The sequence below is a fragment of the Octopus sinensis genome, linkage group LG3 (assembly GCF_006345805.1).
Source record: "Octopus sinensis linkage group LG3, ASM634580v1, whole genome shotgun sequence".
NCBI lineage: Eukaryota > Metazoa > Mollusca > Cephalopoda > Octopoda > Octopodidae > Octopus > Octopus sinensis.
The window spans coordinates 108,999,897-109,017,845 of record NC_042999.1 but is presented as its reverse complement, the minus strand read 5'-3'; the positions used below and the strand labels follow the sequence as shown (position 1 = coordinate 109,017,845).

Here is a 17,949-nt window from a genome sequence, read left to right as displayed (position 1 = left end):
ATTTCTTTCTCTCTATTCTGTTCGCCTACCTAAATTTTACACACTCACATACACACACACACACACATACATGCACACACACATACATACATGCACACACACAAACATGTGCACAAGTGAATGCTATATTTGATGTACCCAGTGAAATACTTATTCAGGTATTTATAAAATGAAAAAAAAAAGTGTTTTCTGTTGAATTATTTTAATAAATTAACAACTAACCTGAACATTCTAAATCCATATCATTTTCTTATTCAAATGAAAAAATATGCAATCAGATCTACTAGAAGGGAATAGATTTACTTCATATCCCACTGACATCATTTTAGACTAATATAATTTCTCTTCATTTTATTTTTATCACTGAAGCTTGTAGAAATATGATTTCTATATCTTTTACAGTTAGTCATACACTTTCTGTTCCAACAGAGATATATAAAAATTCTTTAAATTTTATAAAATGGATTTTATAAAATCTGCAAATATTGCATCTATGAAGACATTAACTCATATAATTTCTAATAAAAAGATTAAGTTACATTCTATTCAGATAGAAATTAAATGACCAGAAACATGGAATTAAATTTTTATTAACAAAATTTCAAATTATTATTAACATTAAGAATTTCTAGAATTTTAATACCAAATATATGAATATTTTTTAAGTATATATTAGAATAGGTATTTAACATCTTTTGGCCAGTCTAATATGTTTTAGATATATAATTCCACAGATTTTAATATAGAAATCGCCAACACTTTCTATTTTTATTCACTTATTTCTATGTCAAAAAATATATCAGTATTATTGAAGAAATATTAATTGTGAGTCAATCACTAATAATTGATATCTAACAAAGAATACTTTTTAAAAATTCATTTTTAAAGATATCATTTCTTCTGGTTAAATTTTAAGCAGGAAGTAGGGAATTAACAATGTTAACAAGAAGAGAATATTTGTAACTTCTATTTTTACAAGCAATCAAAACTGAAATACACTGAAGTAATTTTGAAATTATTGAGAGAATAGACATTTGCACTTTTTCTTTTTACTTTAATTCTAATGCCTTCAAACATTTTTTACCTACTTGTATATAAATTTTTATGTATCAAAATTTTATCTTTTATCTTGAATATATTTCTTTATATTACAAAAACACATTTGCTCGATGTTCTTTTTGTGTCTTGGCAAATGTATTTTAGATTAACTTTTTAAAATAAATCAGTAAGTGTAATGGAAAGATTGTCTTATTTTCCAAAAATATTCACTTAAAAGAAACTTTCTACATCTCATTTTATTATTTTAGAACATATCTTGATTCTTTATCCATGTTTAAATTTCTTATAAATATTTGCATTACATAAATATTCTTTCCACAAACCCTACATTAGATGTGGAATACTTTTCTTAAAAACAGAAAAACTTAGTTTAAAAAACAAAAATAAATATCTGATTCAGTAAGTGTATTATAGCATTGTTTGATTCAGAAGACAATATATCATCAATAAAATATCTAATTGAAAAAATTTTAAATCACTTTTAATAACTTCATAGATTGAAAAATTCAACTGAGTTAAAATGTCACACTATACTATAAAGTTTGAACATTATTCCAAAGAAGAAGTATGCTAATACCTTGTGGATGATCTTCCAGCAAGTAAAACTTAACTATTACTGAATGTTTAAGATAACATAAGTTAATATTTATCTTCAATTTTTTTTTTTCACTCAGGCAGTCACTTGAAGTTACTCTTAATTTACAGCCAAAACCATTCTATACATTCAGGTATATCTGATAGCTACCTCAAAATAAAGATGTTACAAGAATTCATCTAGCTAATAAATAAGCAGCATTGGATATTTCATATATTTGATACAGGAACTGTATTTCAAATGTTTTTACTTTACCCTCTTAGAATATAAATCAGATTTGCAATAAATAAAAATACAATAAACCTGATAAGTGATGCCTCCTCCTAAATAATGTAAAGAGTAGCAAATAATGCAGCATAGATTTATATGAAATATAATTAGGTTTTGCAAAATAAAACATGAAAAAGATTTTATAAAATAATCACAATTGTGAAAAAAATCACTATTAACAGTGATACATTGGAGAAAAAGAACATTTGAAAAGAAAGAAAACTAAGAAAAAAGGAAAGAAAAAACCATAAATAATTTACTAATTGAAAGTATCATCATCATTATCATTATCATTTAACATCCATCTTTCATGCTGGTATGAGTTGGACACTTTAAAAGGATCCAATGAGTTAGAGGATTGTGCTGAGCTCCAATGTCTGTTTTGGTATAGTTTCTATAGCTGGATAGCCTTCCTAACACCAACCACATTATATAGTATACTGAATGCTTTTTTCAATGACAACAGATCATGGGATTGCCAAGTAACTCACAAAACAAAGAAGAAGACCCCTCAACTGAGGTTCAAGAGAGAGGAAAAAGTAACTGGTACTAAAAACGTATATAATGTGTGTGTGTGTATATATATATATATATATAATAATAATATGTTACATTTACTCAATAGTCAAGATAAAACTCTGAGTTTCAGATGTCGAAGTGGAAATCCACAACACCAACTCTTCGGTTATCTGGCCATCTGAAAAAACGCTATGAAAAAATACCGTTATATAAAGGGAAATTACTGTATTATAATTCTGCTCGTGAACCCACGTGCGTACTTATACGTCACTATGAAAACATACACATCTTCACTCACATTTTTCGCCAAATATATACGCATATATACACATACACACACACATATATATAGTTGTGAGAAAGAGGGCTTTATATGAAAGCTGATAAGAAAGACAGATACAAATGCCTTACAGGTGTCTTGCTATAGAGGAGATACATGTAGTTCAGAGAAGGAAGGATAGTGATAACTGGAGGCAGAGAGAGGGATTGATTAGTGAAAGATAAATTGGGAAGGGATGATGTTCAGAATGAGGTCTGGATTTTAAAAGGGAGTGGTTCAAGGGAGAGGAAAAAATAACTGGTACTACAAACGTATATAACAGATAATGGATGCTCCCATCGAAAAAGGCATGAGTGTTCAGCTTTTGCTGAACAGCCTGCACAAATGATATGTTTATAGTGATCAAATGTATGTGCCATACATCTGATGACTCCCTCCATCAAATTGATGTTGCCTGAACAGATGCACAGTGTACCAAACATCAGGTGTCAAAGTCATCGCAGAGCAAAGTGAGATGAAGTGTTTTGCTCATGAAGACAACGCACTACCCAGTCTAGGAACTGAAACCATAATCTTGCAATCATGAGTGCAACACCCTAACCTCTAGGCCATGTGCCCTATATATGAATATTGTTGAAAAGAATTTAGTGGTATATATTTCAGATGACATGTGCAAGTCAAAAAATCAGAAAATAAAGTTGGTGACCTATATATTCAAATCCATGTCCATAGGTTACACCTTGATATATTCATTAATCATGATACAAGCATTGCATTATTCCTCAGCACTGTTAGACTACAGATTGTTTTGTAATACTAATATGGTTTGTTTACAATAATAACATATAAAGAGAGCAGCTGGTTGTTTATTAACTGAATCACATACTTGTTCTCTTACACTATGTCATGTTTAACATAATCTAAGAGTAGAGACAACTTCAAATTCACTTAGAGAGAAATGAAACAGAAAATCAGACAAATCAAATAGTATAGAAAGAAAATAATTTGGAAAACAATTTCTCTAATACACAAGCCATGATAAAAACACAGATCTTATTTAATGCCAACTAAGCAAACACAAAACTTGATCGTTTCCCACACTATGAAACACAACATCAGCCTTTCTGGATATATCTGGTAAATATAAAATGAGAGGAGAAGATATCACAAAATAGTAAATTCCTAATCAATTGCAGGTAATTATGCAGGTCATTCTTTTAATAAAATTATCAATTGCAAAATAAGATTTGAGTCAGTATTCAAAATATTCAGGTGTTAATGCATGTGTAAGTGTGAATGTATGTGTATGTGCACACACTATGTAAGAAGGGATAGCATAGGACCTGAGGGTATTCCACCAGTCTTCATCATGCTATCTCCCTCTCATCAAGACGCCTATATATGTGGGATCAGATCAGATTTGTTTGTATCAGATACATAGTACCATCACCTTTTCTGTGCTGCTAGCCAACATTCTCTCAACCTCTAGACCACTCATCATAGTTGATATCAGAAACTCTCTCTTACTATCAATCATTTCTATTACTTTCTGTCTATTTCAGTCTCATACACAGTAACATGCAAATACCTGCCTTTACTGCCTCTCTTCTACTACTCCCTCCTGCACTATAATTCTACCATATTACTCTTACCTCTACCACCATCACACCCACCCCAATTACTTTTCATGATCATATTCTCAATTACTTTAACCAATCATCATGTTCCTATTGTCATTATACACCATCTCCTATTTATTTACTTGGTCAGGTAGTCTCAACCAAATAGAGATATAGAATACCATACTTATATATATATATACATATACATACATACATACATGCATATATATATATATATAATATATATATATATATATATATATATATATATATATATATATATATATATATATATATATATATATATATATTAATCAATGAAACTTCAACTTAGTCTGATTTTCATGTTTTATTATTTCCAATTTTTACAGTTTTACAATATTGAATTAAACTAGTACTTTCATGCATTATGCAATCATCATGTTTATGTAGTGACAATCATGTTCCACTATTGACAATTGTGTGCAAGTTGTCAATTGTGGAATGCAACTGTCACTACACAAACTGATGATTGTGCACCCACAATACTCCCGGAGTGGCTGGCGTTAGGAAGGGCGTCCAGCTGTAGAAACTTTGCCAGATCAGATTGGAGCCTGGTGCAGCCTTCTAGCTCACTAGTCCTCAGTCAAACCGTCCAACCCCTGCCAGCATGGAAAGCGGACGTTAAATGACAATGATGATGATGATGATTATTGTAAAATTATGAAAATTGTAAAAATTGGAAATAATAAAACATGAAAATCAGACTAAGTTGGAGTTTCAATGATTGATATATTCTTCTATACACAATCATACAAACACCTGATTGGCACATTGCCTAGAAATACTTTAGCTGCTGTATTGCTACAAAGGTCAGGTGTAATGAACCTTGGAATACTGCTTGTATAATAAAACTATGGGGATATGGAGCTGATGCAAAAAAATGATCATTTGACTAATTAACAATGCTACAACTCCTGACCTTCCAAATTTACAGTTTCTTCTCTTTGTTTCTCCTATTGTTTTAATTGTGGCTTCTCATTTGTTTACCAAGCTGTATAAGCATCAAATCCTAACCCTAATTCCTGCTACTTCTTCAGCCTTCATCTTTATTCTATTTCACCTTGCACAGACCCAATAAATCTCCAGATTGCATCCACTGAGGTTTCTTTCCTGCCCATATTTATGATGCACGCATCAACCTGTAAGTGTTTGTATTGTATTTTGATAGCATAACTCACAAAAATCTTAGAAGTCATAGATGCTGTCCTTACTCCACTGAAAACATATTAACAAAAACTTCTTAGCAATTTGTACAAACTAAATTATTTTGTTACATTTATGATTGAGGATTTGATTAACCTAAATACTGTTGAACTCTAAACTATTACACACACATACATATCTCTGCTTAGTATTCCTTGATACTTCAATTCATTTCCTTTCCATATCAAAAAGGCTCCACAAAAATTACAACCATAAACACTTGTGATCATAAAAGAAGCTGAAATCCACAACAAATAGGAACCAGGCAGCATTCCAGCCTTTATTTTGCAAACAGTAATGCTTCTCACTTTTCTCTTTTCTTTGAACACATGTAACAGTCAACTATGTGTCTTTTCTATAAGCATAACAACAATTCAATACTAGCAACTACTAACTTATCAGTCTTATCTTCAACATTTTTATACTAAAGTTAGCAATCGTAAATAATCACCTATATTACCATGTGAAATCTTTTTTCAGGGACCACCAATCTTAAACTAAAGCAGTAAAACCCGAGGAAAGTAATGGGATGTTTGTCAGCAATTAGTGACTATAAACATTGACATAAATTTATTTGTCACAAGAAGAATTCCTATCCATCAATTTTGTTATCAACAGAAAATTAATCCCTTTCACAAAGGGCAATGCCCAAAATATTAGAATGATCCATCTATTTATGGCAAACTAATTTATTACACTTTTGAATTGTTTAAACATGAGTATTTCATTCTGATAGAAGTCTCTGACTCATCAAGTATAAATCTTTCCTGAGTAGTTCTATTATGTAGTTCAAACTATACTGTCACCACCCAAGTTGTGTTTTTATATACCACATGGACAATGTCAAGAGAGTTTACAATTATCTTTGTCTTGCTGATATTTTCTTAATCTATAAGAATGATCATTCTTTTTTTCACCTTCCAAAGAACAGATTCATTCACCTGTTATAATAGCAGTCCAAGAAACATTTCTTTCCATTAATCTATTTCACTATTTTATCTATACTTAATACATAGTTATAAATGTAAAAAAAAAAATTGGGCTTCCATCTTCATGTGTAAAATACAAAAAACAAACAGAAATATTTAGGTTCCTTAATTTAAGTCTATACCCATATTAAAAGTTGATTAAATTTTAATTTTTAATTTCACTTTACAATTTTATACAAACAATGAACAAAAACAAAAATACAGAGTGAAACAAAAGCAAAACAACTTTTATTATATAATGAAACCGTTTGTATAACATGAAGAAGATGCTTAAACAATGTTATCTGCTGTTTCTAATAATTTTGAAGGAAGATTTGAAATTCATAGTTTAATTTCAGTTTTACCTTATACTTTGGAAATTCTCTGTAAATGAATTACTGTAAAATCAACTATATCTTCCATAGGAATACTTGTTATCATACACAATCTATCAATAATCTGAAATAAGACACAAAATAATAAATAATCAAAATAACTTCTAAAATGTTGAATTGTTAATTAATATAAGATTTATTATATTTCTAAACTGACTTGACTGTTGCAGAGATTAGGATATTGAAATATTTAACATAGTTATTTAGCTAATATGTATGTAAAAGAATTTTCTTAAAATAAATCTCATCAGATTAAAATCATAACACCTAGCTTGTTACAAATGTTGACTATCAATAATAATAAAAGAAAATAATGTTGAAAAGAAAAATCTCATCATATCTTGGATATGCTAATATCAAGTTTACAAATAGTAAAAAAAATAAGCAACAAAAAATACATGGATACAAACACCTTTTTTATTTAACAACTGAAACCTTCATAGAAATGATTACCTTTCAGCAGTTTTTCAATTTTAATAGAATATTTCAATATCTTATTTTCAGAGCAAGAAAAACTTCAAAGATTAATGAAATTCCTGTTTCAGCATAAGAAAGTAGCCTTTTATTTTGTAATGATATCTTGAGGCAAAATATTAAAATGAAATGAGCCTTTGTCAAATTTCAGAATATCTTCTTATTTTTTCTTTTTATTAATTTCAAAACTGATATTTTTTGTAAAACTGTAGGTATTAAATTTTACACATTTTAGAAAAATACAATTATTACTTTATTCATAGTTGTAGGAATATATTGAAAGTAACAGTGTTCTTTATACAAATAAATTCTGTCTTGGATTATGTAGCTAAAAGTTTATTAGAAAAGAAAATTTAAATGAATTTCATGTAAATTACAAAATACTGAATTGTTTTTGATGTGAATAAAAAGCAACATCTGTTTCAACTTTATTTCATAAATAATAAAGCATTCAGAAAATCTTTTGAATAAGTTTCATCTTTAAATTCAAGATATAGTAAAACCAGCTGCATGCGGAAACTTTTTAAGATTGATATTGTACCAAGTAATACATTTGAAAATATTTTAACATCATCAACAGAAAAACTGAATGTTAATTGTTTTGAGAAATTGGTTTAGCATCAAAAATATTAGGTCCTCTGTGGAGGATACAAGACTGGACTGGTCTAGATATGTAGTGTGAATAGATTATGCATACTGCTGAAAATGACTGATAACTTAATGCTAAATAGTGTAGAAAAAGAGCAGAGATGACAAGATCAAAATTATAGAAAGAGATGTATCATAGACCCATGCAAAGCATAGAAAAATACATGCTAAAATTAGTATCATTATGATGATAACAATGAAAATTACGGTCTTTTATCATGTTGGCATCATAAGAACATTTCACATTCTTGAAGTTTCTAGTCTTTTATGTTTTATAACACTTGAAAAATAATTTCCATTAGAAATATGTGAGAAGTATTGAATATACACATCACAAAATATCTACTAAATGTTTCAATTGAAATGTACTGTAAGTGCAATTAAAAAGTGTAATTGTAGGGCTATATAGGCTTTGTTCTGTTTATATTTAAAATGACTACACCCAACAAAGTATATTTGTGTCTTTTAATTCCAATCCTTAGAATACTTAAAGAATATTTTATAGAAGACTGAAAAAATGTGTTTTGATACCAGACAAATCTATTACTGAAAATGTCAGCTGTAGGCAGATGCTTTGACTAACTTCTTTCATGAATATTTTCCTATCAAAAACAGAAAGAATTTCCTGAGAGATTGGTAAATCCCATCATGTAAGTTACATTACTAAAGCTTCTTTTCCTTGCACCCCTAAATGGTGTTTCTAAAAAAAAAATTTCCAACGGCTAATTTAGATGAAATGATTAAGTGTTATCTTTGTTTTCAGTTTGTTGGGTGAATAATCAATAATAAAGTCTTGTAGCAGATGACTCAGGATAGTAAATAGATAGTAAACATTTTAACATAAAATACTGTCAATGTTATGTTCAGTATCAGACCAAGGCACTTCCATTGCTCTCACTCTCTCTCACTCTCTATGTATGTGTGTGTGTGTAATTATATATATCATCTATGTCACACACATGTATATATATATATCATCATCATCATCATTTAACGTCCGTTTGCCGTGCTAGCACGGGTTGGACATATATATATATATATATATATATATATGATTTAAGGTGAAAAAGCATAGAACTCTTGTTTGTGAAGGTAAAAATTATTTAATCGATTACAATACATACAGAGTTGACCAGTTTTGAAGTGAAACCAGTTAACTCTGTACATATTGTAATGGATTAAATAATCTTTACCTACACAAATAAGATTTTTGTGCTTTTTCACCTCAAATCTCATTTTATATTTACCACCACGTGGAATCATCCCCCAAATTTTTCACCTATATTATATCTCATCCTTTACTTTGGAGGGTTCCAAAGGGCAGTTTCTAACAAAGATTCTTCATATTTTGCTGGTAGCTTACTAGCGTAAGATTTTTGCAAATATGAAATTATTACATGTATTTTGTGTGTTTTGAGAATTTATGGAAAGGTAGCCTATAGAGACTCAACAAGCAGGTTAAAAGATGGAGAAGAGAAGATGTTAAAATTTAAAAGAATTTTAATACAAGCATACAATCATTTCAAACAGCGATATCAACATGTTCATAACATAGTAGAATAATTAAAATTAATTTGATTAAATTAAATTAATTACATATGACTGTTCTCCTCAGTGCAAGTAGTATACAACAAAAATTATTATTATTACAGAGGACTTGATGAAGGAGATAGTAGATAACAAATTTGGATACACATATTTTATCCTTATAAAAAACTGAGACTCTATTAAAGAATGTTGTTGAGTCTAGTTGTTATAAACTAAAATTGATGCAGCTAATGGCTATTTCAAAATATGAGTGAAATATATATATATATATATATATATTATATATATATATATATATATATATATATATATATAGTCCCCTCTCGTCCCAAGGTAACGTGGTGGTAGAACAGTGTTGTAGACAGGGCTATTAGAGAAAAGAGACAGACTTGGAAGGACTGGAAGAATGGTGGTAGCAGGGAATTGTATCAGACTGCCAAAAGGGAAGCTAGGAGACAGGTCTATCTAGCCAGAGGGGAAGCAGATAAGAAAAAATTTGCCAATGTTCTGCGCCATGAGGAGCAAAGACTGGAGGTGTTTCGCGTTGCAAGACAGTGTGTGAGAGAGAATTGTGATGTGCCAGGAGAGAAGTGTGTTCGCATGGAAGATGGTTCACTTGCGCTAAATGAGGATGCAAAGAGAGAGGTTTGGAGACGCCACTATGAAAGGTTGCTGAATAAAGAAAATGAATGGGATAAAGAGAGTCTGCCGAATGTTGACCCAACAGAGGGACCAGCTATCCGAGTTGACAGTTCCTTGGTAGTTAAGGCAATTAGAAGCATGAAGACAGGGAAAGCCCCAGGCCCATCAGGAATCACTGCAGAGATGCTCAAAATATCTGGTAGTGTCGGCTATAGTCTAGTCACCCGTATAGTTAATCAGGTGATACACGAAGGAGTCATACCCAATGACTGGTGTAGCAGCATAATAGTCAACTGCTACAAAGGTAAAGGTGACGCCCTAGATACAAATAATTACAGAGGTATCAAGCTGTTGAATCAGGTGATGAAGGTTACGGAGAGGGTCATAGCCCAACTAATTAGAGAGAGAGTTAGTTTAGATAAGATGCAGTTTGGGTTCGTGCCAGGGAAAAGTACCACTGATGCTATATTCCTGGTAAGGCAGCTGCAGGAGAAATACCTAGCCAAAGATAAGCTCCTGTACTTGGCTTTTGTTGACATGGAGAAAGCCTTCGACAGGGTCCCCCGATCCCTTATCTGGTGGTCAATGAGGAAACTAGGGATAGATGAATGGTTAGTGAGAGCTGTGCGAGCCATGTACAGGGACGCTGCTAGTAAGGTGAGGGTTGGCAATGAGTACAGTGAAGAATTCCAGGTAGAGGTAGGGGTCCACCAAGGCTCAGTCCTCAGCCCCCTCCTATTTATCATAGTCCTCCAGGCAATAACAGAGGAATTCAAGACAGGATGCCCTAGGGTGCTCCTCTATGCTGATGACCTTGCTCTAATTGCTGAGTCACTATCAGAACTGGAGGAGAAGTTTCAGGTGTGGAAGCAAGGATTAGAATCGAAGGGCCTCAGAGTCAATCTAGCTAAAACCAAAGTCGTAATCAGTAGGAAGGTAGACAAATCACAAACGCCTTCAGGTAGATGGCCCTGCTCGATCTGTAGAAAAGGTGTAGGTAGAAACTCTATAAGATGCACCAAGTGTAAGCTATGGACACATAAGAGGTGCAGCAATGTCAAAGGAAGGCTAACTAGGAAGATGGTTTTTGAATGTGGCAGATGCTCAGGAACAATAAACACTGAAACTTTCCAGGGAGAAAAACTAGAAATAGTTGATAGCTTCCGTTACCTAGGTGACCAAGTCAGCAGCGGGGGCGGGTGTGCTGAAAGTGTAACTGCTAGAGTAAGAATAGCATGGGCAAAGTTCAGAGAGCTCTTACCTCTGCTGGTGACAAAAGGCCTCTCGCTCAGAGTAAAAGGCAGACTGTATGACGCGTGTATACGAACAGCCATGCTACATGGCAGTGAAACATGGGCCGTGACTGCTGAGGATATGCGTAAGCTCGCAAGAAATGAAGCCAGTATGCTCCGATGGATGTGTAATGTCAGTATTCATACTCGAAAGAGTGTAAGTACCTTGAGAGAAAAGCTGGAGCTAAGAAGCATCAGTTGTGGTGTGCAAGAGAGACGTTTGCGCTGGTATGGCCATGTGGCGAGAATGGATGAAGATAGTTGTGTGAAAAAGTGCCACACCCTAGCAGTTGAGGGAACCTGTGGAAGAGGCAGACCCAGGAAAACCTGGGACAAGATGGTGAAGCACGACCTTCGAACTTTAGGTCTCACTGAGGAAATGACTAGAGACCGAGACCTCTGGTAGTAGGCTGTGTGTGAGAAGACCCGGCAGGACAAGTGAGATCATAACCCATGGCCTTCTACATGGGATGTAGCCAGCCCACTTATGCATACCTTCCCTTCTTGGGACACAAAACTCTACTTGTGAAGACCTGTTGAGGCAAGTGAGAATCAGAATCGAAATCGATCAATGTAAATTGCAGCTAAGTTACCAGTGCCGGTGGCACGTAAGGGAACCATCCGAAGGTGGTCGTTGCCAGCGCCGCCCCGACTGGCCTCGTGCCGGTGGCACATAAAAACACCATCCGTTTGTGGCCGTTGCAAGCGCTGCCCCGACTGGCCTCGTGCCGGTGGCATGTAAAAAGCACCATCCGTTCGTGGCCGTTGCCAGCCTCGCCTGGCCCCCGTGCCGGTGGCACGTAAAAAGCACCATCCGTTCGTGGCTGTTTGCCAGACTCGTCTGACACCTGTGCCGGTGGCACGTAAAAAGCACCCACTAAACTCATGGAGTAGTTGGCGTTAGGAAGGGCATCCAGCCGTAGAAACATTGCCAGATCAAACTGGGCCTGGTGCAGCCTTCTGGCTTCCAGACCCCAGTTGAACCGTCCAACCCATGCTAGCATGGAAAGCGGACGCTAAACGATGATGATGATGATGATGATATATATATAAATATATATCTGTTTGTCTATTTATCAATCTATCAATTTAAGTATCTGTCTATCTATCTATCTAACTAGCTTAGCTAGATTATCTCACATACACATATACAATTACTGGCAGTGACCCAGTATGGCCTCAGCCATAGGGCTGAAACATACAAAAGAATATACAAATGTCTTTAAAATTATATATAACTGGATTCAAATTACTAAAATTAACTTATATTTTAAGGTGGTAGTATACTTGGGTGAAATTACTCATGCATTTGTTATTGCTGTTTGTTAACCCTTTTGTTATCAACCTGGCTGAAACTGGCTGTGGCTCTGAGTACAAATGTACTGTTTTCATAAGTTTTGAATTAAAATCTTCCACCAAACCTTAGTCACAATTAATGTTCCGAACACTAGCTTAAGATAACTAAGTTATTTTTGCTAAATTCTTTGCTATATTTAAACTAATTGAAAGAAAATCAGAGCATCTCAAAATAAATACAGTAACGAAAGGGTTAATCAGGTATATTGGGATGGGTGATCATGCAAAATTGCTCCTACTATTGCTTTTACAAGACACTCAACCCTTCTCCAGCATTTTTCATTTTTCAGTAATAGTTAGTTGACTTTACTTACACTGCTCATGATTTAAAACAGGTATTGATGTCAAATAATCATGAATATTCACCTCTCTATAATTAGTTGAATAAAATTTTGCAAATTATTATTCTTTTGGTAAGCCAATAGTAACAATATAGAAACAGAATATAAGATGATTAATTTATTTCATGTAATTTGGGTTTAAGTAAATTTTACACAGATTTGTATAATCACAAATAGAACTTTTAGGTAAAGTTTATTCATTTCTATTTTCTAATAATTACCTTTATTAGTGGTCTAAAAACAGAAGATGATAACCTCTTATAATTATATTATGCTTTGAATATATATTTTCAAATTAATTTGTTATTCTCCCAACAAGTCAAGGCCAGAGTAAAATCAATTTCTAAAATTTTCTAGCTTCCTTTCTTATCAACACAGGTAGCCAGTTAGTAAATATTATTAACAGTTAATCAATATCAAATGCATGACTTCTTCGAATTTTCCACTGCATTCTCACTATGTCCTTTCCTAATTTAAAACAGGAATGCAGCAAGAAATTTATTGAACAGGTACATGTTTATTAGGGCTCAGTTAACAGACTTCACTTGTTTATTATTATAATTTTCCAGATTATAATAGTGGAGTTTAAGATGAGGAACTTTTGTTTGTCAAGTACCTAGTTTTTACAGCTGAATTAGTCAAAGAATTAAATTCAAAATGTGAAAACAAGGCCTAGAACAGAAAGACTGTTAAGCAAATCTAGCAAAGACAAGAGATACAATAGGATCATGGATAGGACTTCCAACAGGGCAGATGCACAGGAGTAATGAGTAATAATAGCACTCATTAAATAAATGATTTCAAATGCTGAGTTCCTCCCAGAAATAGCTGATTACATTTACTCACACACACACATATATATATAAAACACTATATTATACATAATATATATGCACACACATTATATATATATATATATATATATATATATATATATATATATATACACACACACACATTATGTGTATTGGGTCATCCCATAAATAATGTGGTTTTTTATACTTCTTTTATTTTCCAAATTAAGATAAACAAAGTTCTTTTTTAATCTAAGATATACTCTCTTTCATTTTCTGCAATGCTCTTCCATCTCTCTGGTAGATTGCAAGGCTCCTCTTCCAAAATTCACTTGTCCATCATAAAAAATACTCCTCCAGTACTGTTCTGACCTCATCTATAGAATTCATATTCTTTCCAAAGACTGAAACCAGTACTAAAGTGTTCTTCATGATAAAATTACTTTAGCATTTTCTACCTTGTCTTATTTTCCTTATATACATATCAACTCGTGTTCCTATTCAACCTTCTACACTCACACACATATATATTTACAGATCATATTTATTTGATGCTAGCTAAATTACCTTTATAGAATAAAGGTAATTTATCTCCTTACGTTTCACTTTTCATATTTCTCCATCCTCTTTGTTTATTTACACCTTTGTGTGTGTGTGTGTATCTTTTTTTCTCACATAAATTTTATATATGGCTTTTATTAGTCCTTGGTGGGCCTGTTATCCTCCTTATTAATGTGTTCCAATACCTTATCTAAGTTAGCTATCTAAAATTTTTATGCTATCTGTTCTTTGTCTCTTACTATCTCCATGAAACTTAAGTGTAAAGAAATTTTATTGCCAGTCCTTCTCACCTCCCTTACCCCTCTACCTAGCATCCTTTTCCCATGACCAAACAACATCTATAAACACACACATCTTGTTCTCTTTTAGGGCAACCTACCCACTAACTATTACTTTCATTGGTCATTTGGTTTTCATTTTTTTTCTTTTTCAACTTTCCATTCATGCTGTGACTAGTTTGATAATTTATTTGTTCATCTCCACACAACAATGTAAACAACTTAAGATAATAGGATTTGAAGATTAGCTAAGCTGGTTCTATGTATGCTACAAGTTATGCAACAAACATTGTTTTAGCTATGAAACAATCGTAATCTGATCCACCTGTTGTATTCCTTACATTCTCAGATTTTTATTCTTATTTTTAGCAACTTTAGTACACATACATGATATGTGTGGTAAGAAGTTTGTTTCTTAATCACATGGTTCTGGATTCAGTCCCACTGTGTGGCACCTTGGGCAAGTATCTTTTACTGTTCAGAATAGTCTCCATCACATGTAAACCATCTGTGCCATCCCTGAACCCAATTCTCAAATCTTCTTTGAAAAAATCCAACTGTGGATCTGCACCTACATCTTTACAGTCACTTTCACAATATGTATGTCATCAGATCATTGTCTCTGAAAACTGCTCTTCATTGAACCAAATATATGGAAGTCAAAGTGTAACAGAAAGTTAGATAGGGAACCACTGACAAACTAAGTTTGTCAATTGTCAAAGATCTAAGTGGTCACACATTATCTTGGTGAATATGGACAGTTTCCAGATTCTTGATTGACTTCTCTAAGCTTTTTGAGTGTCTCAAAGTACCAATCACCATTCATGGTACAACCATGCTCCAAACACTCATCTCATACTAAAAAATAGTTACCTTAACTTTCTGTACTGATCACTGCCCTTGAAATTCTTAGGCCTTTGAGAAGAGGTGCAATGCCATTAGTCTTTGTATTCATATCATAAAAATATGCTCACATTTCATTTCCTGTCACCAGATTGGAAAAATATATGTCTTCATTGACTTGAGACATTTACAGCAGATCAGAAGACTTTCACCCTTTGCTTCTTCAAATCTAGTGCCAACTGCCAAGGTATGCACTTTGCACACACTTTTCAGTACCTAAAGTCTTCATGATTTCCTGTAATGTATTGTGACTGCAATCGAGCTGTACAGCAATCACACAGATTGTTATTCATACATCTGTTCAAATCTATTCAATTCATCCACTTGATAGCAATTCATGTCAATGGTCGCAGTATGGTTTGTCTTCAATACTGGTTTCCTCTTCCTCAAATTTTATGTCTTGTTAACAGTGACATCTATGTAAACAACCTGTTGTCTCCTGCAGATGTCAAACAGCCATCTACTTGGAACTAATCTGCTTCCAATGAAGAACAGGAAAGAGAGTTATGGTAGAAGAGTTACTCTATCATCATATACAATTTCAATGACCTACGTGTAATATGGAATCTGGTATGAGGGAAGATTATCAGTATATAGTAGTCCCCAGAGGCTGCTGGTCTTGAATTCCTCTGTTATAGCTTATAGGACATTGATGAAAAGGAGGAGACTGAAGACTGAGCCTTGATGAACCCCTACCTGTACACCAAATTCTTCACTGTATCTATGGTTAACTCTCACCTTAATGATGGCATCTTTGTAGATGGCCTGTACAACTTTCACCAGCCACTCATCTATCCCTAGACTCCTCAGAGCCCACCATATAATGCTGTGTGATATGGTGTACACATACACACACACACTCACACACACACACACACACACTCACTCACACACACACACACACACACACACACACTCACTCACTCACTCACACACACACACACACATACAACGAGCTTCTTTCAGTTTTCACCATCTAACAAATCCAATGTTCACTGCCAAGCTTTTGTTCATCTCAGGGCTAGAGTAAAATTACTTACCTAAAGTGCCACACAGTGTCAAACTGTCCAAGCCATACCAACATAGAAGTTGGATGATAAACAATGATGATGATGATGATGATGATGATATATATAGATATAAATATATTTATAGATGGATGGATACATATGTGAGTGTGCATGTGTGTGTCTGTGTGGATGGATAGATACACAAACACACATAAATACACTGTGCTTGTATCTTTGTAGTATTAGTAATAATGTCAAAACCTATTAACCTTCCAGTAATTCAAACTCCAAGTCAATTTTAACTGCATTGTAGCATTAATACTTCATATTGAGAAAATTCTCATTATCACTCCAGTAAGTAATTTAAATTTCATTGTCAGTAAATGCAAATGTATACCATGTCAACATTTCCAAAAAGTTATTTTGACAAACTACTTTATAAATTAGATCAATTCACACCTAACAGTATAATACATTAACAGAATTTCTTCAGAAATAAGGCAAATTTTTTGTACCCTTCTACATATATTTCTTTAGTATATTTGCTCGAGTGTGCAAAATTGATTTTTACACTTTTTAAACATTGTAGTAGGAATGTGAACTGATTTTTCCTCAACATCAGTAGTAATATCAACCTCATGCATTTTGAGTGATTTGCAACTTGCATGCTTGATTTTTATATCATCTCAAAAATAGGAACCATTATGTAAAGCATCCTGCTACATTAGTTGCAATTTCTTGAAATTTGTTTCTTTTTAAAGGGTCAGTGTTTGAATTTGTACATGTGAAAATTACTATAAAAGTGATTTAGATTTCAAAGGATACTTAACAGTTTGAGTTGCTTTATTTTTTAAAAATTACTTTGTAATATTCCAGTGTCTTATCTCCATTATCATTATTTTTCTATCTATTTTTTTATTAGCTTACAATCTATTTATTTTCATTTCTGATTAGCTATTTTTTCTCCTTTGAACTATTGCATCCTCCTCTTGATGTGGATTTCTTTCATTTATCTTTTCCTTTTTTTGCACCTAGAGAAATACATTTCATTCTAGTGCAAGAGAGCTTTCTAAATTTGGACAGAAGTCTTGGTACAAGTGTAATACAGTTTTAAACTTTTTTTCTGCAGAAAAATAATCAAAACAGTAT

At 32.9% G+C, this 17,949-nt stretch overlaps 1 protein-coding gene across 2 annotated transcripts in view; it reads right to left on the bottom strand.

Moving 5' to 3' along the window:
- Positions 1-17,949, bottom strand: part of LOC118762536 (cyclin N-terminal domain-containing protein 1-like) — an 88,690-nt gene that overhangs the window by 6,135 nt on the left and 64,606 nt on the right. For both annotated transcript variants that reach the window (XM_036501216.1, XM_036501217.1), the window contains exon 8: positions 6,924-7,017. In XM_036501216.1, coding sequence (XP_036357109.1) covers positions 6,925-7,017 — 93 coding nt within the window. In that variant the 3' untranslated portion in view covers position 6,924. The remainder of the gene's footprint in view (positions 1-6,923; positions 7,018-17,949) is intronic.